General features: G+C 50.8%; 4 protein-coding genes across 4 annotated transcripts; 1 reads left to right on the top strand and 3 right to left on the bottom strand.

The window, feature by feature from the left end:
* Positions 1-238: 238 nt before the first annotated feature.
* Positions 239-2,727, bottom strand: LOC100906046 (gamma-soluble NSF attachment protein). The gene is made up of 6 exons (XM_003738941.2): positions 2,626-2,727; positions 2,063-2,244; positions 1,782-1,927; positions 1,451-1,636; positions 1,066-1,273; positions 239-945 (listed from the first exon to the last, which is right to left on the bottom strand). The coding sequence occupies exons 2-6, from the start codon at positions 2,231-2,233 to the stop codon at positions 733-735; spliced, it is 924 nt and encodes a 307-aa protein (XP_003738989.1). The 5' UTR covers positions 2,234-2,244; positions 2,626-2,727; the 3' UTR covers positions 239-732.
* Positions 2,728-3,022: 295 nt separating this feature from the next.
* LOC100905900 (uncharacterized) lies at positions 3,023-4,115 on the top strand. The gene is made up of 4 exons (XM_003738940.2): positions 3,023-3,154; positions 3,265-3,506; positions 3,621-3,775; positions 3,926-4,115. Exons 1-4 carry the CDS (start codon positions 3,099-3,101, stop codon positions 4,073-4,075), a joined length of 603 nt encoding a protein of 200 aa, XP_003738988.1. The 5' UTR covers positions 3,023-3,098; the 3' UTR covers positions 4,076-4,115.
* A 187-nt stretch (positions 4,116-4,302) lies between these two features.
* LOC100905756 (regulator of microtubule dynamics protein 1) lies at positions 4,303-7,327 on the bottom strand. The gene is made up of 5 exons (XM_003738939.2): positions 7,218-7,327; positions 5,634-5,853; positions 5,337-5,536; positions 5,048-5,222; positions 4,303-4,950 (listed from the first exon to the last, which is right to left on the bottom strand). The coding sequence occupies exons 1-5, from the start codon at positions 7,308-7,310 to the stop codon at positions 4,769-4,771; spliced, it is 870 nt and encodes a 289-aa protein (XP_003738987.1). The 5' UTR covers positions 7,311-7,327; the 3' UTR covers positions 4,303-4,768.
* A 1,349-nt stretch (positions 7,328-8,676) lies between these two features.
* Positions 8,677-15,675, bottom strand: GCS2alpha (glucosidase 2 subunit alpha). The gene is made up of 12 exons (XM_003738936.2): positions 15,665-15,675; positions 14,636-14,734; positions 14,119-14,361; positions 13,831-14,016; positions 13,520-13,583; positions 13,395-13,421; positions 12,485-12,735; positions 10,869-11,869; positions 10,108-10,615; positions 9,786-9,985; positions 9,458-9,649; positions 8,677-9,349 (listed from the first exon to the last, which is right to left on the bottom strand). Exons 2-12 carry the CDS (start codon positions 14,731-14,733, stop codon positions 9,249-9,251), a joined length of 2,871 nt encoding a protein of 956 aa, XP_003738984.1. The 5' UTR covers position 14,734; positions 15,665-15,675; the 3' UTR covers positions 8,677-9,248.
* Between the last annotated feature and the right edge of the window lie 48 nt (positions 15,676-15,723).

Raw genomic sequence — 15,723 nt, 5'->3', positions numbered from 1 at the left:
ATCCAATGCACAGTATCCAAAACGTCCTACGAATCCTCACTTGCGGGTCGTCAGAGAGGTCCATGCGGGGCCTCAACCGGGAGGTCTCTCGGAGCACTGGTCTCGACCATTCCGATCGCTCTCTGCTGAGTGAGGAGGAAGCTCAAGTAAAGTCACGATCCGTGTGCGCTCGCCGCCTCCGAGCAGGGGAAGGACTTCGAGATAAGGAACGTCAAGGAAAAGTTATTCGGGAAAATTGAGGCTCAACTTATTCATTGTCTTTATTGCGTTGTTCCGAAACAAGAGCTGTCAAACGAGCTTGACGGCAAAATTCGACAGACCGTCGACAAGATGTCCACAACAAATCTTTGCACCTACTCGATCAGACACACACAGGTTTCAATACCCGTCAATAACATATTAAGCATGTACACGCCCCAAATCAATGGGGAACGTTTCTAATACTCGGAACAGAATCATTGAGCAGATCGCTCCTCCCTCCCGTTCCTTGCTCCAGCTTCGACGCGAATGGAATAAAACTCGGTGTTTCTATCCTAAGGGACCCACTTCCGCCTGACTCCATGTCAGCAGCCCTAATCGACGCTCTGACAGTTAGCAGCAACGGGTCCCAAACCCCTCACAGATAGAGGCAAGACCGCCGAGAGCGGTCAGCTGCGTTGACTTTTTCGCCAGTATGAGATATGACCACGATTCGTTCTCCTCGACTGCCGCACTTCGGCATGGTCTACGTTCTTAGAGGAGCTCACTGGCATCAAAACCATTGTCGTTCCCTGCTTCTGCTTCCGCATTGGAAGTTGAAGCGCTAGCCTGTTTTTCGTTCTCGGCTTTCTCCAGGTGCATCTGCCGAAGATTCCTGGCAACCTTCGCCATCTCGGTGTCCATGTGTTTAAGGAAGGGATGATTCAACGCGTGGACGATCAGGTCGGGTTCACGTTCATCGAAGCCCTGTAAGAAGGAATACGTTGTTCCAAAGTACACCTCGAGGCTCAAGCTCCGATACCGATCGATAAGACGTCGATAGAGATCCCGGGATTCTCCGAAATCGAAGAGATCCTGGTAACTTGCCTTGAGAAGTGTACTCATGATATCGTATTGCTCCTGATCGAGCCAGCCGGAGCCGTCGCGGAGAGCTTTCTGGGCGGCGATCTCATCCCCGCGGGCGATCTGGATGAGAATTTGATAAACGACAAGTCGTCCGGATAAGTCGCCACTGGCTCCGTCCTGTTCATAGCTTTCGCGCTGTCGGAGCACCATGTTGAGAGCGTCATCGTAGCTGGAAGGAAAAGCTCGATATGAATCGCGAATTCTTATCAATCTCTTTCAGCTTTCCGACAGCCTGCGTTTCTCGACGAGCATTTCTACAGAATGACTTCTCATCGGAAATGTCGTGAGATGCAGACAGATCGCGTTTTTCGCCCCCGCAGGCTCCTCCGAACTACTTTCGACTCACTCCTTGAGTTTCAGAGCCATCTTTAGAGCGTTCCCGTAGAATTCCCCCGCTTGACGATTTTTCTCTTCCATGAGAGCAAGCTCGGCCCCACGTTTGTAGAAGGCGATCGCATCCTTCCAGTGGCTCTCTTGCTGTTCCAAGATTTTGGCACCCCTCTCCAGGACCAACGCGGCGGAATCGATACTCCTGTAGGATAAATTGCACCCGTCAGTCTTGATCGGAACACCAAGGGAGAAGTATATATTCATGCGATGCCATCTAATCCTTTGATTCTGATTGATCTGCACTCATTCAAATGATTCATTCCAGATATAGTCAACATGTTCCTCACCTGTGCTGGACGAAAAGATTGCTTGCTCTCTCGAATAGAGCGGCGACTTGGGCAAAGTCTTTCATATCTCTGGAGACTAGAGCAGCCGCTTCAACCTGCTTCCCGGCAGAATAGAAAGAGCCTTGTTTCACAAAACAGTCCGCTGCCTGGAAAGATCAGCTTGGAACTCAAGTCTGTTCTGAGGAAATAAACGTCACAGAAAATAAATTCAAATTGCACACTTGCTACAAGATTCTCTCTGTGACACCCGGACCGCGTTAAGCACGACATGGGGAACTCACTTTCAATAGAAGATCTCGCTGCTTCTCATTTTGCCCGCGAGCCAGCTGAGCCGCTCGTTGGTATCGATCCGCCGCCAACTCGTAATTAGGTTGTCGCTTCAGAAAAGATGTTTTCAGATGTTTCTCGGCTTCTGCCAGACACTGCTCCAGCTCGACTTCTTTTGCGCTCATCTTGCCGTAGGCTGCAAGAGGTACAAATCAGCTGATCCGGATTTTCGGCCGGGATTTCCCGTCGGAATCCGCAAAGAAAGACCGGATTGGATGTTCGACAAAAGCTCCCGAGTAATCTCTCGGAGGATACATGAAAAATCGAGGGACTGTCGGTACCGATCCTCAATAGAAATTCGATCGTCGGGTTCTCGATCAGCTGTCCCCGTGAGGCTATCGTAGCGAATCCGAACCTCTCTCAGAGAGGGCAGAGAAGAGATTGTTCGAGCTTTTCCAGCACAAACGAGATAGACGTAGCAGAGTCCGGATTCGAAAGGCTACAGAAATGCGAGAGCTCGTCGGTCGCTCTCCAGACAGCCCTGGACAGAGTCAGAGGAAGAGTGTGATGAACTTACTTTAGATCTAAGCCACAAAGAACACGCTCGCTCCTCACGCCGAGCGATTCCTGTTTTCCAGCCACTTCGAGCGAAAGGATCTGTCAACAGTCAACATCTGCCAGCCCATGGTGGTGGGAGGAGGGGGTTCCATTCTGAGCCGACGACGTCGTATAATGCTCAAGCGCTCGTGAAGCGGGCATCTAGACAGGTGGGATTCCCATCGAAAATGGTCATTCGTATCATCCTGATCGAATTTCTTCGACTCTCGGAGATCATCCGGATTGCGGCGAATCGAGAATCATGATCTGAGGCTACAAGAATCTGGGAAATTCCCTAATCCGTGGAGTGCGCGATTTCTTCTGCATTTAGCCCCCGGCCTACTGTTTTTGTTGTGGTTGCAGAGGAGGAGAAGTTCCTCTTCCTTGATCGTCGATCGTCCCGCTTGTTTTGGTCGGGGTCATTTGAACACCTAGGTGTTCCTCCCTGTCAGCATGGATCCGAGGGATCGTTCAAAGGAATACCGCGACCCGCAAGTTCGCGTGAAGGAGTGAGTTCCTTGATGGCTCGCATACTGAGCGTCGGAAGCGGAGCGTCGTGATAATTGCAGCTTGACTCAAGTCTCCTCGTTGATTTCCGATGCTCTGATCGCTCTTTCAGTTGGAAACTTACAGCCGAGCCGCAGAAGTACGAGTTAGCTCGATCATACTACCACTCGCCCGCGGATGAGGACTACTTCTACAAAATACGCGCCGTAGCCAAGCATGTAACAATGGTCAGCTTCGGCTCGGGCATGCTGTACGAACACTTGCGAAGACAGGAAAAGAGGATCTTCCCGCTCCTGGGTGCCGGCGTCATCGCCCTTGTTCCTGCCTACATTGCGACTGGTATCTTCATGGCCAGTAAGTTGAAGAGCTCCCGTCTATCTCATCGGGCCTAATATCTGCGCGCTCCAGGCGCAGCTCAGATCTCTTTCCGACTCTGGCTCGCTCTGATAAGTTCTCGGAATGTTTCAGCAAACGCCGCGCTTGCAAAGATCAGGGGCGAAGATCGTGCTCTGAACCATTTCGCTGGTGGCTTCTTGGCCACTTATTACCTGTTGGCCCAGCTGAAATTTAGAGCGAAGAGCCCCCTCTCTCTATTCATGGGCGTTGCTGCGGCCCGTATGAAAGTGAGTATCTATATCCTAGAAGTACATCCGAACAACATGACCACCGCATTGGCCCGAGCCTACAAAGTTTCCTCCACCAACTCGAGGTGTTTTGGTCTGACTCTTTAACCTCGCAGATCAGGACCAAGTAAATCTCTTCGCTCCTTACAGTACACGAGGAACATCGAGATCACCGAAGGCAGGATGATGTTCAATCCTTGGGACAGGATCAATGTTATCAGAATGGAACCGAGTCCTCTCACGCACTTCCTGAGATTCCCGACACTCCGCAAAATGCCATCGGAAACCCCGGAGGCCTAGTTTCACCGTTTATGAGAGAATGAATAAAACTTCTGTAATAGTTGGCGGAGTCCCGTGACCAAAGGCCGAGGTTTCGGGGATGCGGGACTGTTGATCATGCGGGCTGCGGTTTTCCCCCGGCTGCCTCGGACGACTCGTGGAACCGAGTTCTGAGCGGCTTGGAGGGTCTTCCACCGGAGGGGGGGGCATGAGTTGGATTCCTCCTGATCGAGGATTGAATCGAATGATTGTGCTTAAAATTTATTCGACATGTCAAGATCACAGTAGTTCCCCATCGCTGGTCTGCTGTAAGCAGATCCGGGTAATCAGTAGCATGGCCATCATCTTCCGTAGTGAGGATGTGTGGCTAACAAGAAATCTCAGAAGTGATCTCCTTATATCGAAGCCGAAGTTTGGCGCTCCCTGGGAAGAAATCAATCTGCTTTTCACACAGCGTAGCGTTATCTCTGGAATACAGCTCCTTCTGTGAACAATCCGAAATGTAGGATGAAAGCCCGTCGACTTGGGGCGTGTTGAGACGCTCCGAGCAGTTATTTGGTCATGTATCGAGCCCGTATGTGAACGTAGAACCATTCCTTCTCTTCTCGAATCGAGAGAAGAGTCCTTTGCATTTTTGAAACGAGGCTGGCAGGATGGTCTCCTGAGTGCGTCGCCAGAGGACTCCGAGCCGAGCCTCACCGTAGACGAACATCCTTAGAAGAGTTTGTGTTTCTTGGCGAGCATTTGAGCTTCCTCGATATTCCTGATCGATTCTTGATCCTTCCCTTTCTTTTCTATGCATTTCTTGAGGTATTCTCCAGCTTTATCTTTATCCCCCTTTTGTAAGAAGCACTTCGCTGCCATCAGGAAACATGCGTTGAAAATATCCGGATTCACTGAAAGACCGAGCCTTATTAACGAGCACCGGGCCCGCCGGACAGACTATAGTGGCAAGAGCCTATCCGCTCGCCTCAGCTCATCACCGATACTTACGGGTTTCGGCTCTCATGAAATGTTCCAGCGCTTGCTCGTAGGAAGACTCGGGAGGTGAAGCGAAAAGGGCGGCAGCTGCCTTCCTCTGGATCCAGCCGACAGAAGCTACTTGGAAACACCACCGACCCAGCACATAGTGTGCGTATCCGTCCTTCGGGTTGTAGTGGAGTGCTTTCTGTGCGGAACACCGAAATATTAATCGACCGAGCACCGTCTCGATGTTCGAGCATTCAAGCTTTCTCGCAGAATAAATAACCGAATCGAATTCTCCGATTGCCGCTGGGCTCACCTCAAGATGCTCTCGGATGATAAAAGCCTCTTCGATTTTATGTTTGAGCGAATCGTGTTGGTCCTTTGAAGCTAGAAGAATGGCTATCCACTTGTGAGTATTCGGGCAGTTGGGTGCAAGTTTGAGGTTTTCTTCGAGAGCTACGATCCCTTCGTTTATGGCTTTCGTTTTCGCCGCAGCCTCGCCAGTCTTCTCCGCGACTACAAAGGAAAGAAGCGATAGCATCATTGGAAGAACCGCGACGAGGCTTGCTTTCTCGATCGGAATCGAACGAAACGACCCTGGATTGAGCCATACCTTTGAAAGTCATTCGAACGATCCGCCATCGCACTTCCGGGCTGGGGTCGTCTTGGGCTTTCATGATCTCGGCGTACGCCTCATCATAGTCTCCTGCCTCGTAGAGAGTATCGCACTTCCGGATTGCGTCGGCCATCGTAGCTCCGAAAGCGAGCGCAAAAACCGCGTCGGGACGAATGAATTCACGGTACCGATGTTGTGTTCTAGTCGCGGTCGCGAGCTGCAAGGAAATTGTTCGAATCGAAGTCACTAAGGCGAGGCGTGGAGCAAGCTATTCGTAGACCTAGAGAAGACCGACTGATTGGACGATTCAATATGGAACTCTTCTGATGGCGTTCGAGGCAGCGATGGCTTCGACGCCTACCACGCTCACTCCTGCGCGGATGCAAATTCCCTGATGATCGACTAGAACGCGATCCCAGCTCGATCGAGAACGACACCAGCTCCCATTACAGAATCGCAGAACAGTTCACATTCCGTAATTCTCCAGGAATCGAATGTGACAACGACCGTTGTGATTTGAGTCTTACTCCGTCCACTCGAAGAGTCCAGAACAGCGGAGAACACGCTCTCGACGGCTAGACGCCTTCGCCCTCGAGATTCTCTGATTATTTATGGGTGCTTAATCTCAGCATTCCACGTCACTCTGATAATGCACGCTAACACGAAGACGCTACGTGACACTGGAACGCGGCACACATTTTCAACAGCAGATATTCGCGTGTTCAGCCAAACAGCTGAGATGTGATTTTCGCTTCGACGAGATCATATGTCAGTGGCCAACGGCTGCCCTTCGACAGACCAGAAAACCAGATGGGGTGGGAGTTTCTCCGACCCGGTCCACGTCCCGTCGATTGAATGGTATTTAGAATTCAGACAGTGAACGATAGAACAATTGAGCGCCAAACCACGGACTAATAAGTCGGGGCATTACTGGGCGGGAGTTCGCGCATGTGAAGCAAAAAAAATCAACAGCCTTTCGGTACCACGACCCCCTATTCCTACAGATGATAATATTTCGCAACTTCATCTTATCCTGGATTCTTCGCTCTCGTGAACGCGCGCCCTTCCTGCGGACCGCCTGGGGTTCCCTGAACATTTGAAACGACGGTAATCGCTCCCCAGGGTGAATCGATATTTCCGGCTGACACCAGTCGCTCTTCCGAATGGGCCCCGCTTCTGGCGGAACACGTGTTTCCGGAAAGGAACAGAGAACGTCTGCCCTTGAGCTGAAAGCATAGCGATCGAAACTCTGTCATTCCTAATGGAAAACGTTCGAATCCGATCTTAGGAGCTTCTATCCTGTCACAAACATCGGAGCCCGCTGAACGCGCCGTAGTAATGGCTTTGACCTAGAGGATGAAGTCAATAAGACCGGAAATTCATCAAGGAAAACGAAGCAGACGGACGCCCGAGCTCCACTGCAATTCATCCGAGTCAACCCCTAAGTTCCGATCGTCGTCTGACTGAGTCTCCCCGAAGGCAACCGGCGCTCAGCTGACAGGACCTCCCTCTCTTCTCGAAAACACCTACGGAGAGAGGGTTCGCAAGAAAACAGTTTTCTCTTCGGAAAACCACACTGACCTGTCTGTGGAGTTCTGTGGCTCTGAGGGAGGCTCTGGTCCACCGAGGGAGTTGAACCCCCAGTCGGAACGCTCCCCTCGATGATGCCCACATCGTCGTAGCAAATACTCGTCGACGTTGATCTTTGCTTGACGCAAGATACGACCACAACCGAACGCCACTGAACCAGCGAGCCTTCTGGTGATGAATGGGGAGAACCGAATCTTCAGTCACCGCCAAGCGGCAACAACAACAGCGGCAGCAGCAGCAGAAGACGACCAGTGAGAGTTCACCTTTGGCCAGACGTCGTTGTGTCATAGGCAAGAGTTTTGAGCCCTCACTCTTCGTTTCGACTCACTACGATACTAAATATAATTCCGTGGAAACTGCAATAGCGTCAGCAACAAGAAATCTAAGCGCTCAAATAATATAGTCCCCGCGTTTTTTCTATGAAACAGGAGCGTTCTGGACTCTGCCCGCGTAATCTCTGTCAGAGCTCTCTGTCAGGAGGCCTCTATATCGGTGCAGTCAGACGCTAGGCTCGGAATTCTCGTTTCAGATGAGGGACGGAAAAGACTGCGCGCTTCAGTCATCGAGAATTATCTTCCATCTTCGATACACACACCTCGGCGCTCGATGGATATCCCGAGAAACTTCTAGGTACTCAGGCGACATGCGAGTCCAGCAGCACATCAATGACTGGACTCGCTTTTCCCCATATGTCCTATTTATTCCGAATCCTGACCGATTTCCTCGAAGCAGCGAGAGACGGGAAGCCTCGATATTTTCGAATTAGGGTCTCGCATTCATGAGAGCATACCGCGGATGCATCTTTCATACGAGTGCAGGTCGGGATTTTGTGCCGAGGTACATCTTTTGTGACATCACCTCGGCTTTGGCTTGAGGAAAAAAAGAGAGGATAAACGCGACTTTCCCTGAGCCGTTTGAATCGAGAAATTCTGCAAGAAGCGGAGGAAGAGCATACAAGACACATGTACTTTAGCCGGGGGGAGGCTAAAGAAGGAGAGGTGACGCTTCTTCACGGATTTCATCATTGGTGGAACGTTCCCGTCTTCGTTGGTGAGCCTTCCGACGAAGCCGATATGTGAAGACGCGACTAGGGCTCCGCGGCTATCGCGGAAAATTCTAGAAACAGGGAAGAGGAAACTCAAAAAAAGGGAGAAAGGGGGATCTGAAGAAAGGGTCCCAGTGTTTTGGGAGATACTTCGAGACTGTATGATGAGCTCTCGCTTGTAGCGATAAATCGATTCGAGTCCTTTCATGGGAACGGAGTTTCCACAAATCCGAGATCTCCCTCTGAACGCTACGTGGTCACTGCGTAAGGCGTATTGATGAAAATCATACGGACGCCTGGTCTCAATGGAGTGCTCCCCGGCCCTCGCTCGACTAAGTAAGACGATCCACATCCGCATGGATCAACGATCTGCAAGAGACTCCTCAGGGCACACGATATCTTCAGCATCTCGGAATCAATCCTTTATTTATGAAACATACATAACTTGGTGGTCGGACCGCTTCATGTTTGATCCGACGCCCCGCTTGATTGAATTTGAAAGATATGTCCGAAAGGAGACCGATTGAGTTTTTGAATGCTTGCTTCTTGAGTCAATAATCAAAATATTCATCATTTCTATCACTCGGATCACAATGATCGTTCATCGATCAATCGAATGACAGGAGGATGACGGAGAGCAGGCAACAACTTGTATATCAAATATCAGGAATGCTGCCATTCAACGAAAGATCATCAAAAGGTCGCGCTGGACAATGTTCGGGCATGAGCACCTGCTTTCGTCTTGAATTCATTAGGTTGTCTGTTCTCGTGGACTTTATACACTCGACGATAATGGCGGCTCAGGATCGACAGCATCTCTCAAATATCAACATCGACCATCCCATTATAGTCATCAACGGCATTGGTTATCATCCTATCGACATTCGGGGCCACCCAAACGGGAACGGCTCGTTCAACTATTGTTTTCGATTGAATTCGCAGGAAGGGTCCGACTTCAGGTTCGTTCCAAGAAGATCTCAAAAATGAAGCTTCAAACTCCATTGGCTGTCCATGTGGAACGCAGGTTTCCGGATCGTCACCGTGTGTTCTGAATGGGAGAATTCTAGGAGCTTCTCGCCTGGGAACAAGAAATTTAGGTCACTATTATGTCTCACAAGGGTATCCTCTGCCTGCCAGTTTTCGGCTTCAGGTCAAAATCGAATCTCATATCCGTCCTTATCCGTACCGTCAGTGATTTTCGTAGGTAGTTCCGTCAGCCCCACGATGTTTATCCGCTCGACCCAAGCGGGCGTCTCGAATTTCCCGGGTCCGACGAGAAGCTGGTAACTCAGGACCCCTTGTCTGTACTCAGCCAAAGCGTAAATCAAGTCTCGTTTACGATAGTCGAACGAAACCTCGTCATCCATGTACACCGTGCCTGCGAATAATCGAGATTATTCCTCGTCAGACTCATTGCTAAGAGACCTTGGAAGAGATCTTCAGCTTGAAAACTCTATCGAATCTCCGAAAAAACGCAGCTGCCATTGCTCAGATGTAGACTGAAAAAATCCTACCATTTGCGAAAGTTCCAGCTTTGTCTAGCGCGACTGTCAGAGTATAGGGGTCTCTCGCCTGCAGGGCGGAACACCTTCGGACGCGTTCTTTCGTGAAGAGGATGGATCCCCCGCGTTGGAAAACCGGAATCGAGTGGATAGTGACCGGCTGCACCAAGGTCTTCCCTCCGAGGAACTTCTGTCTCGTCGAGATGTCGTACCTGGAGGAGGGCGGAATTGGTGGAGATCTCCAAGGATGCCAATACTCGAAATTCCTCCGTGGAGCTCTGAGGGTCGTGGGACATAATCCCAATGAGTTTCCCACGTAGCACCAAGGACTCACCAGACGGTATCCTTCCCGGGGAAATAGATGTTGACACTAGTAGCTCCTTGCTCTAGTACAGGCCTCACGAGCAGCGTATCGCCGACGAGATGACTGTCGTCCAGCCCGAAAGCTTCGGTATCTTCGGGGAAGTTCCACCAAAGAGGTCTCATTGGAGGTTGGGCTTGCTGCTCATTCTCGTAAAACAAGGTGTACCATAAGGGGAGCATGCTATATCTCATTCGGAGCTGGTCCTTGACGATGGAGTTGGTGGTTTCATCAAATAGCCAAGGCTCCCGCCGTTTCGTGTCGTGGTGTGCGTGTCCTCTGAAGAACGGTTGCCACGTGGCCATCTGATACCAACGGGTGGTCATCTCGTGATCCGGATTTCCGAAGAATCCTGACACATCGGCCCCAACGAAGGTGATACCCGACACGGACAGGGACAACAGCATAGGGATGGTGATGCGAAGATGGTCCCATTTAGCCATGTTGTCTCCAGTCCAGACAGCTCCGTATCTCTGAGATCCTGTGGGATATGCAAACAGACTATCAGTCGGAATGATATGCATCTCAAAACCAAATTGTGTAAGACGAACACCTCATAATCAAGGACATTCCGTTCATTGATCCTGTTCACTTGGGCAACCGAATCATGCAATACGCCGCCTCGCCATAATTTCCTGATGATAGACGTGGTCGCTCCGGACGGAGACAAGGAGAGACGTGCGGGGCACGATCCCGGCTTGTTTCGCAAATTTCGTTATGGACAAAGAACTCACCGGCGAAGAAAGACCGAGTCAAGACGAACGGTCTCAATTTCTTATTGGACCGTCGCAGATGACCCTCGTACGTGGCCATATGCAGCATAAGTCCGTACATGTTGTGGACGTCTCGATGCTCGAGATTGCCGAAGTGTTTGCAGTCTTTCTGCATGGTCACCTCCGGTCCATTGAAGACAGAGGGCTCGTTCATGTCGTTCCATGTGAACAGCTGTTCAGTGGATCCCTTGTACTGATCGAGAGCGAACTTGTCTGCCCAGAAATCGCGAACTGCCGGATTGAAGAAGTCGAGGTACGACGAGCTCCCGGGCCAACACCAACCGTCGTAGTCCACACCGGACTTGTCCTTGATGTAGAATCCGTTTGCCGATGCTTCAGAGTGGATGAAGTAGTTCATGTCCCGCTTGATATGCGGATCTATGATCGTGACCATGCGTCTTCCTTTAGCGGTGAGATTGGTGATCATCTGCTCCGGTTCGGAGAATCTCACCGGGTCCCAGGTGAAGTATCGCTTGCCCTGGGTGTGCTCGATGTCGAGCCAGATCACATCGTAAGGTATATCGTGTCGATCGAAGCCAGCGTCGACGTCGCGTACGTCGTCCTGATCGTTGTAGTTCCAGCGAGACTGATGGTAGGCAAGAGAGAACAGCGGTGGCAACGGTGTGACTCCCGTGATTCCACTGTACTGCTTCGCGACGTCCTGCGGGGTCGGGCCCACCATGAAGAAGATGTCGAGGATTCCAGTCTCCGAGAACCAATGAGTTTCTCGTTTGCTTTCCTGTTTCTGATTGCTCACGAAACCGACCATGGATGAGAGCATGCCCCCGTTCGGGGACTCGATGTCGACCCAGGTCTCACTTGGATTCAGGTAGAGCATGGCCACGGTGTGCTTCTCGTTGTGAGCCATCATGTACGGTACGGCGCCGTAGAGCGCCATCGGGTTGTAGGTCTCGTACTCGAAAACGTCCAAATTGTACAATCTATACGGATCCGTCTTGCCCCTGAAAACACGACAAGGTCTCAGTTAGATGCGCTCTCGCATGAATAGAATCCGGGGAAGGGAGGGGGGGGCTGTGAAGCCGAGGAGCCCCCTCACTAAGAGTCCGATCTTGTCATCCAACTGTTCCCGTCTCACATCGAGCAGGACCAGTCGATCTGCGAAAAGGACGCCGATAATGCGATTCCACAACCAAGCTTCGGTCAGACCCAGGCCCGCGTATGCGTACAGCGTGAGCTCACGGCAATCAGAGGAGGGGGAGAATGCACTCGAACAGCGAGTAGGAACTTTGGAACTTACGTAAACTCTGTTTCGTTAGTCGTGTGACTCACTACGGCCAGGCCCCTATCAAGTAACAGATTTAAATATGCACTCAAAGTCGAAGTTTCATAGCTCTTTTTACCTGCTGCTGAACAGCCAATTCGAAGCCCACCGTTCGTTGTTCCTTGATTGCGTAAATTTCTACGTGAGCTCCAAAATCGGTACGCAAATTCGAATCACCCATCATTACCGTACACGGTACCCGGCCGTAGTTTGGGGAAGAGTGGCCGATACCTAAGAGCGACTCGCTCGCGTCGGTCGCTACATTTCTCGGGAAAGAAGTTCGGGGTAGACTCACTTTGTCGGGCTGAGCGCAAATTTATCGGCATGCTCTGGCAGACCGTAGATGAAATCGAAGCCTTCGAAGGTGAAATCCATTCCTACGGACATGGGTCCGCGCTCCTTGCTGTCGGTGTGTGCTCGGAAGGTTTCCTCCCAAGCTCCATCAAGGTCTTCGCCATCGGTTTCGGCGGCGCTGGGCTCATCGACAGCGGCTTTGGCTCCATCCTCCGGTGGATCACCGTCCTCTACCTTCTTAGCCTCACCATCCTTCGGGAGAAAATCGTCAATTACAAAATTGGTCTTGCCACAGAAGAGCGGCGGATTCCGTTGACGGGAAACAAAGGCAGAGGGTGTGATGTTATGCAATTGGAGTCACGATTTGGGATACGCGGAAAGCATGCATTCGCGAAGGAGATACGGCAATTCCATTCGCGGGAACCGCATGCGAGGAAGGCTGCAAGCTCGAGCTCGAGGCTCCCAAGTCCTACACATCGAATTCACAGACGACTAGAACTACCCAGATTCCGGCGAAGAATTCGTCGCCTAATCGAAATGGATCCCTGTCCTGATCTCGTAAAAATATGGAATTTAGCAAAGCTCTCTGTGTTCCAGGACTAATCGTACCCCGGTTAGAAGACTAAGCATGGACATCTGTTCATAGCCACGAAGAGAGACTCCTGAGAGCATGGAGAGACTGAGTGATCAGACGTGATAGCCTGACCGGGAATTCTGACTCCGACATTTGCGTCTCGAGTGCAGGAATCCGGCATGGGCCGGCTAAAATCGACCCCAAGTCAGACAGACCCTTCGGAATCAGCACGATGTCCGAGGCTATCGCTACCAGCTTGGTCCCGGTCAGCCTCAGGCTAGATAATTCAGAGATACTCTTAGGATGTCCTCTTCAAGAAAATCCAGGATAAACTCACCACTATCTTCTCGCCTCGTTCATTATACTGGAAGGAAATGAGGAGAAAATTCAGATGAGCAAATCAAAAATTTCTCCAGCGTTGCTGTGTATTTTCCCGCAAAAGGTGGTTTGTCATGGTCCTACCGAAACTTTCGTCGCGTCTTCTTCCTGTGTTTGCTCTTGATGAACTTCAGCTTCGACGTCAGCCCTGTGGCGGGAGAATAAAGTCTCGTTAGCATAAAAACAGGCCAAATCGAGGGTCAAACCTCGTGTGGTGGCTTCCTCGTACCCGAAGCCTCACATTCGAGAACTCGCTTCTTCGCCCTGTTACCCATTACCCACTAGCTCATCTACACTGATGAGACCGATTGGCGCTAAATTGAAAATTGGACGAGCCAGGTAGATGCATGCTGGGAGCCCTGTGGAAGGTGCTGCTCTATCATTTCGGAACTCACTTTTTCTGCTCCCGCTCTCGGTAGTGCTCGAATTTCATCAACCCTCTGCCGTTGGCTGTGATCACCAGCGTCTCCCCGGAGTACACCTCGATTTTGAATGGATCCGAGAAAATCACAAGGCGATGCTCTTTATTTTTCCCGAAGGAGGCTTCCATTTTTTCTTCCCCCTGAGAGGTTATCGTGACCCTGCGAGAAATAATACCAAATACAGGCTAGCGATCTCAGATCCACACGGATCTACAATCTACATGAATCCTGTCCCTTACGACTAAGAATTCTGTCACTCACGGTGCCTGGGTGATACGATCTTGGAGGGCAGGGAGGGCTACATATCTCTTGAAGGGTGACCTATCGCTTTCATCGATCATCACGCGGATTGACGGTCCTTCGTAGGCTTTAAGATACAGAGTGAATTCCTTCTGATTCAAAGTATTCACCAGATCCAGAGCTATGTTCTCCGAGTCTATCTGAACGGCCTTGGACGTGGAAGCTGCGAAGGGTGATTTCCCTGGTTGCATCCGACGATTCCGCCTGGAATGGGATTCCTACCGTCACAACATTCTTCTCCGCACTTCATAGGGACCCGCGTCAGGGTCAGTGTCCCGAGGATGATATGCCGAGCGAGAGGGAGAAGCGATTGTGGTGGAAAAAATACCCCGATGACGAAATCATATGTTGCTGGTGCTCGATCGAACTCCAAAATGACGAGACATCTCTCCCGAGGGTCAGAGCCGACAATCACACGAGCACGAAAACAATCCACATAGCGGAAGCTAATAGAAAGAGGTATGCATGGAAAGCTTACCGGCAGAATGCGCTTTGTTCACATGTTTTGAAGTTGCTCCTATCGACACCCCACGTCGTCAGGGTAAAGAACCCCAGGATTATACAGAGCCTCCACATCCTGCAAGGGAATTATCCAGGTTTTACGACGCTAGACTTGACGGTCTCATAATGACCTCCAGTCTCGGCACTACAAGGCCTCGAGCTACGCGATACAAGCGGAAACCTCGCGAGAACCAATCTCGAGCGGGGATTTGGGAAAGAAAATCAGCGTTCAAGCAGTCGTTCGATCCGACGATGATACTCCACTCAAGTTCCACCTGAGCCGCAACGTGGCTCCAAGTTCGCAGAATCTATTATTATTGATCGATGGCGGCAGGGTACAAGTCAGGTCTGGACGTGGAAGATGCCTTATCCTCGCTCGGACCGAATCCCTGTTCGAAGGGAACCCTCACACCGCCGTGATTTTCCGCGGCCGCTCTCCAAGATCGCAAAGAATAGAAACTCGCTCAGGGACTGGGAAAATCTCATCCTTACGCTGTTACCAAAAACGCAGGTCTTGCGGAGAAAGAGGTATAGGTGGCGGCCGGGCTGTGGATCTATCGTATCGCACGATTGAGATCATGCGATTCTCGAAAGGAAATCGAGGAGATGTAGAATCATATCATTTCAGTATAGGAATAGGTACATGGAAGCTTCGACATTCGAATGTTGAGCAGGAGCATCAATGGAATCGATGATTCCTTTTTTCTGGATATATGGCGATGTTCTCCGAGGAGTCCAAGGTCCGAGTTTCGAGGAAACCTTCGGACAGCCGGCTTAGTATTAAATTTAGCAAAGTTTCCAGGATCCGGGGAAGCGCAGAGTATTCACCGGCAGGTACGATGACGTGAGTTAGTCAGTACCAGGGAACACCGAGCTCTCCTCGGAAAAATATCTCAAGTACCTCCCCCTTAAGAATCTATTTGAGCTACTAAGCTGCGCGAAAAACTTGCCGAAACTCTCAATTCAAGTAAAACTTCACCGGGAAATTATAGTGACGTATACCAACCTGAAGGCCGCTATGTTGACAGGTTAGCAGACGATACGTCCCAGAAGGCGCGTGTTTCG

This window comes from Galendromus occidentalis, unplaced genomic scaffold (assembly GCF_000255335.2).
Source record: "Galendromus occidentalis unplaced genomic scaffold, Mocc_1.1 scf7180000076381, whole genome shotgun sequence".
Lineage (NCBI taxonomy): Eukaryota > Metazoa > Arthropoda > Arachnida > Mesostigmata > Phytoseiidae > Galendromus > Galendromus occidentalis.
The sequence above is the reverse complement of the archived record's forward strand: the minus strand, read 5'-3'. Positions and strand labels throughout refer to the sequence as shown.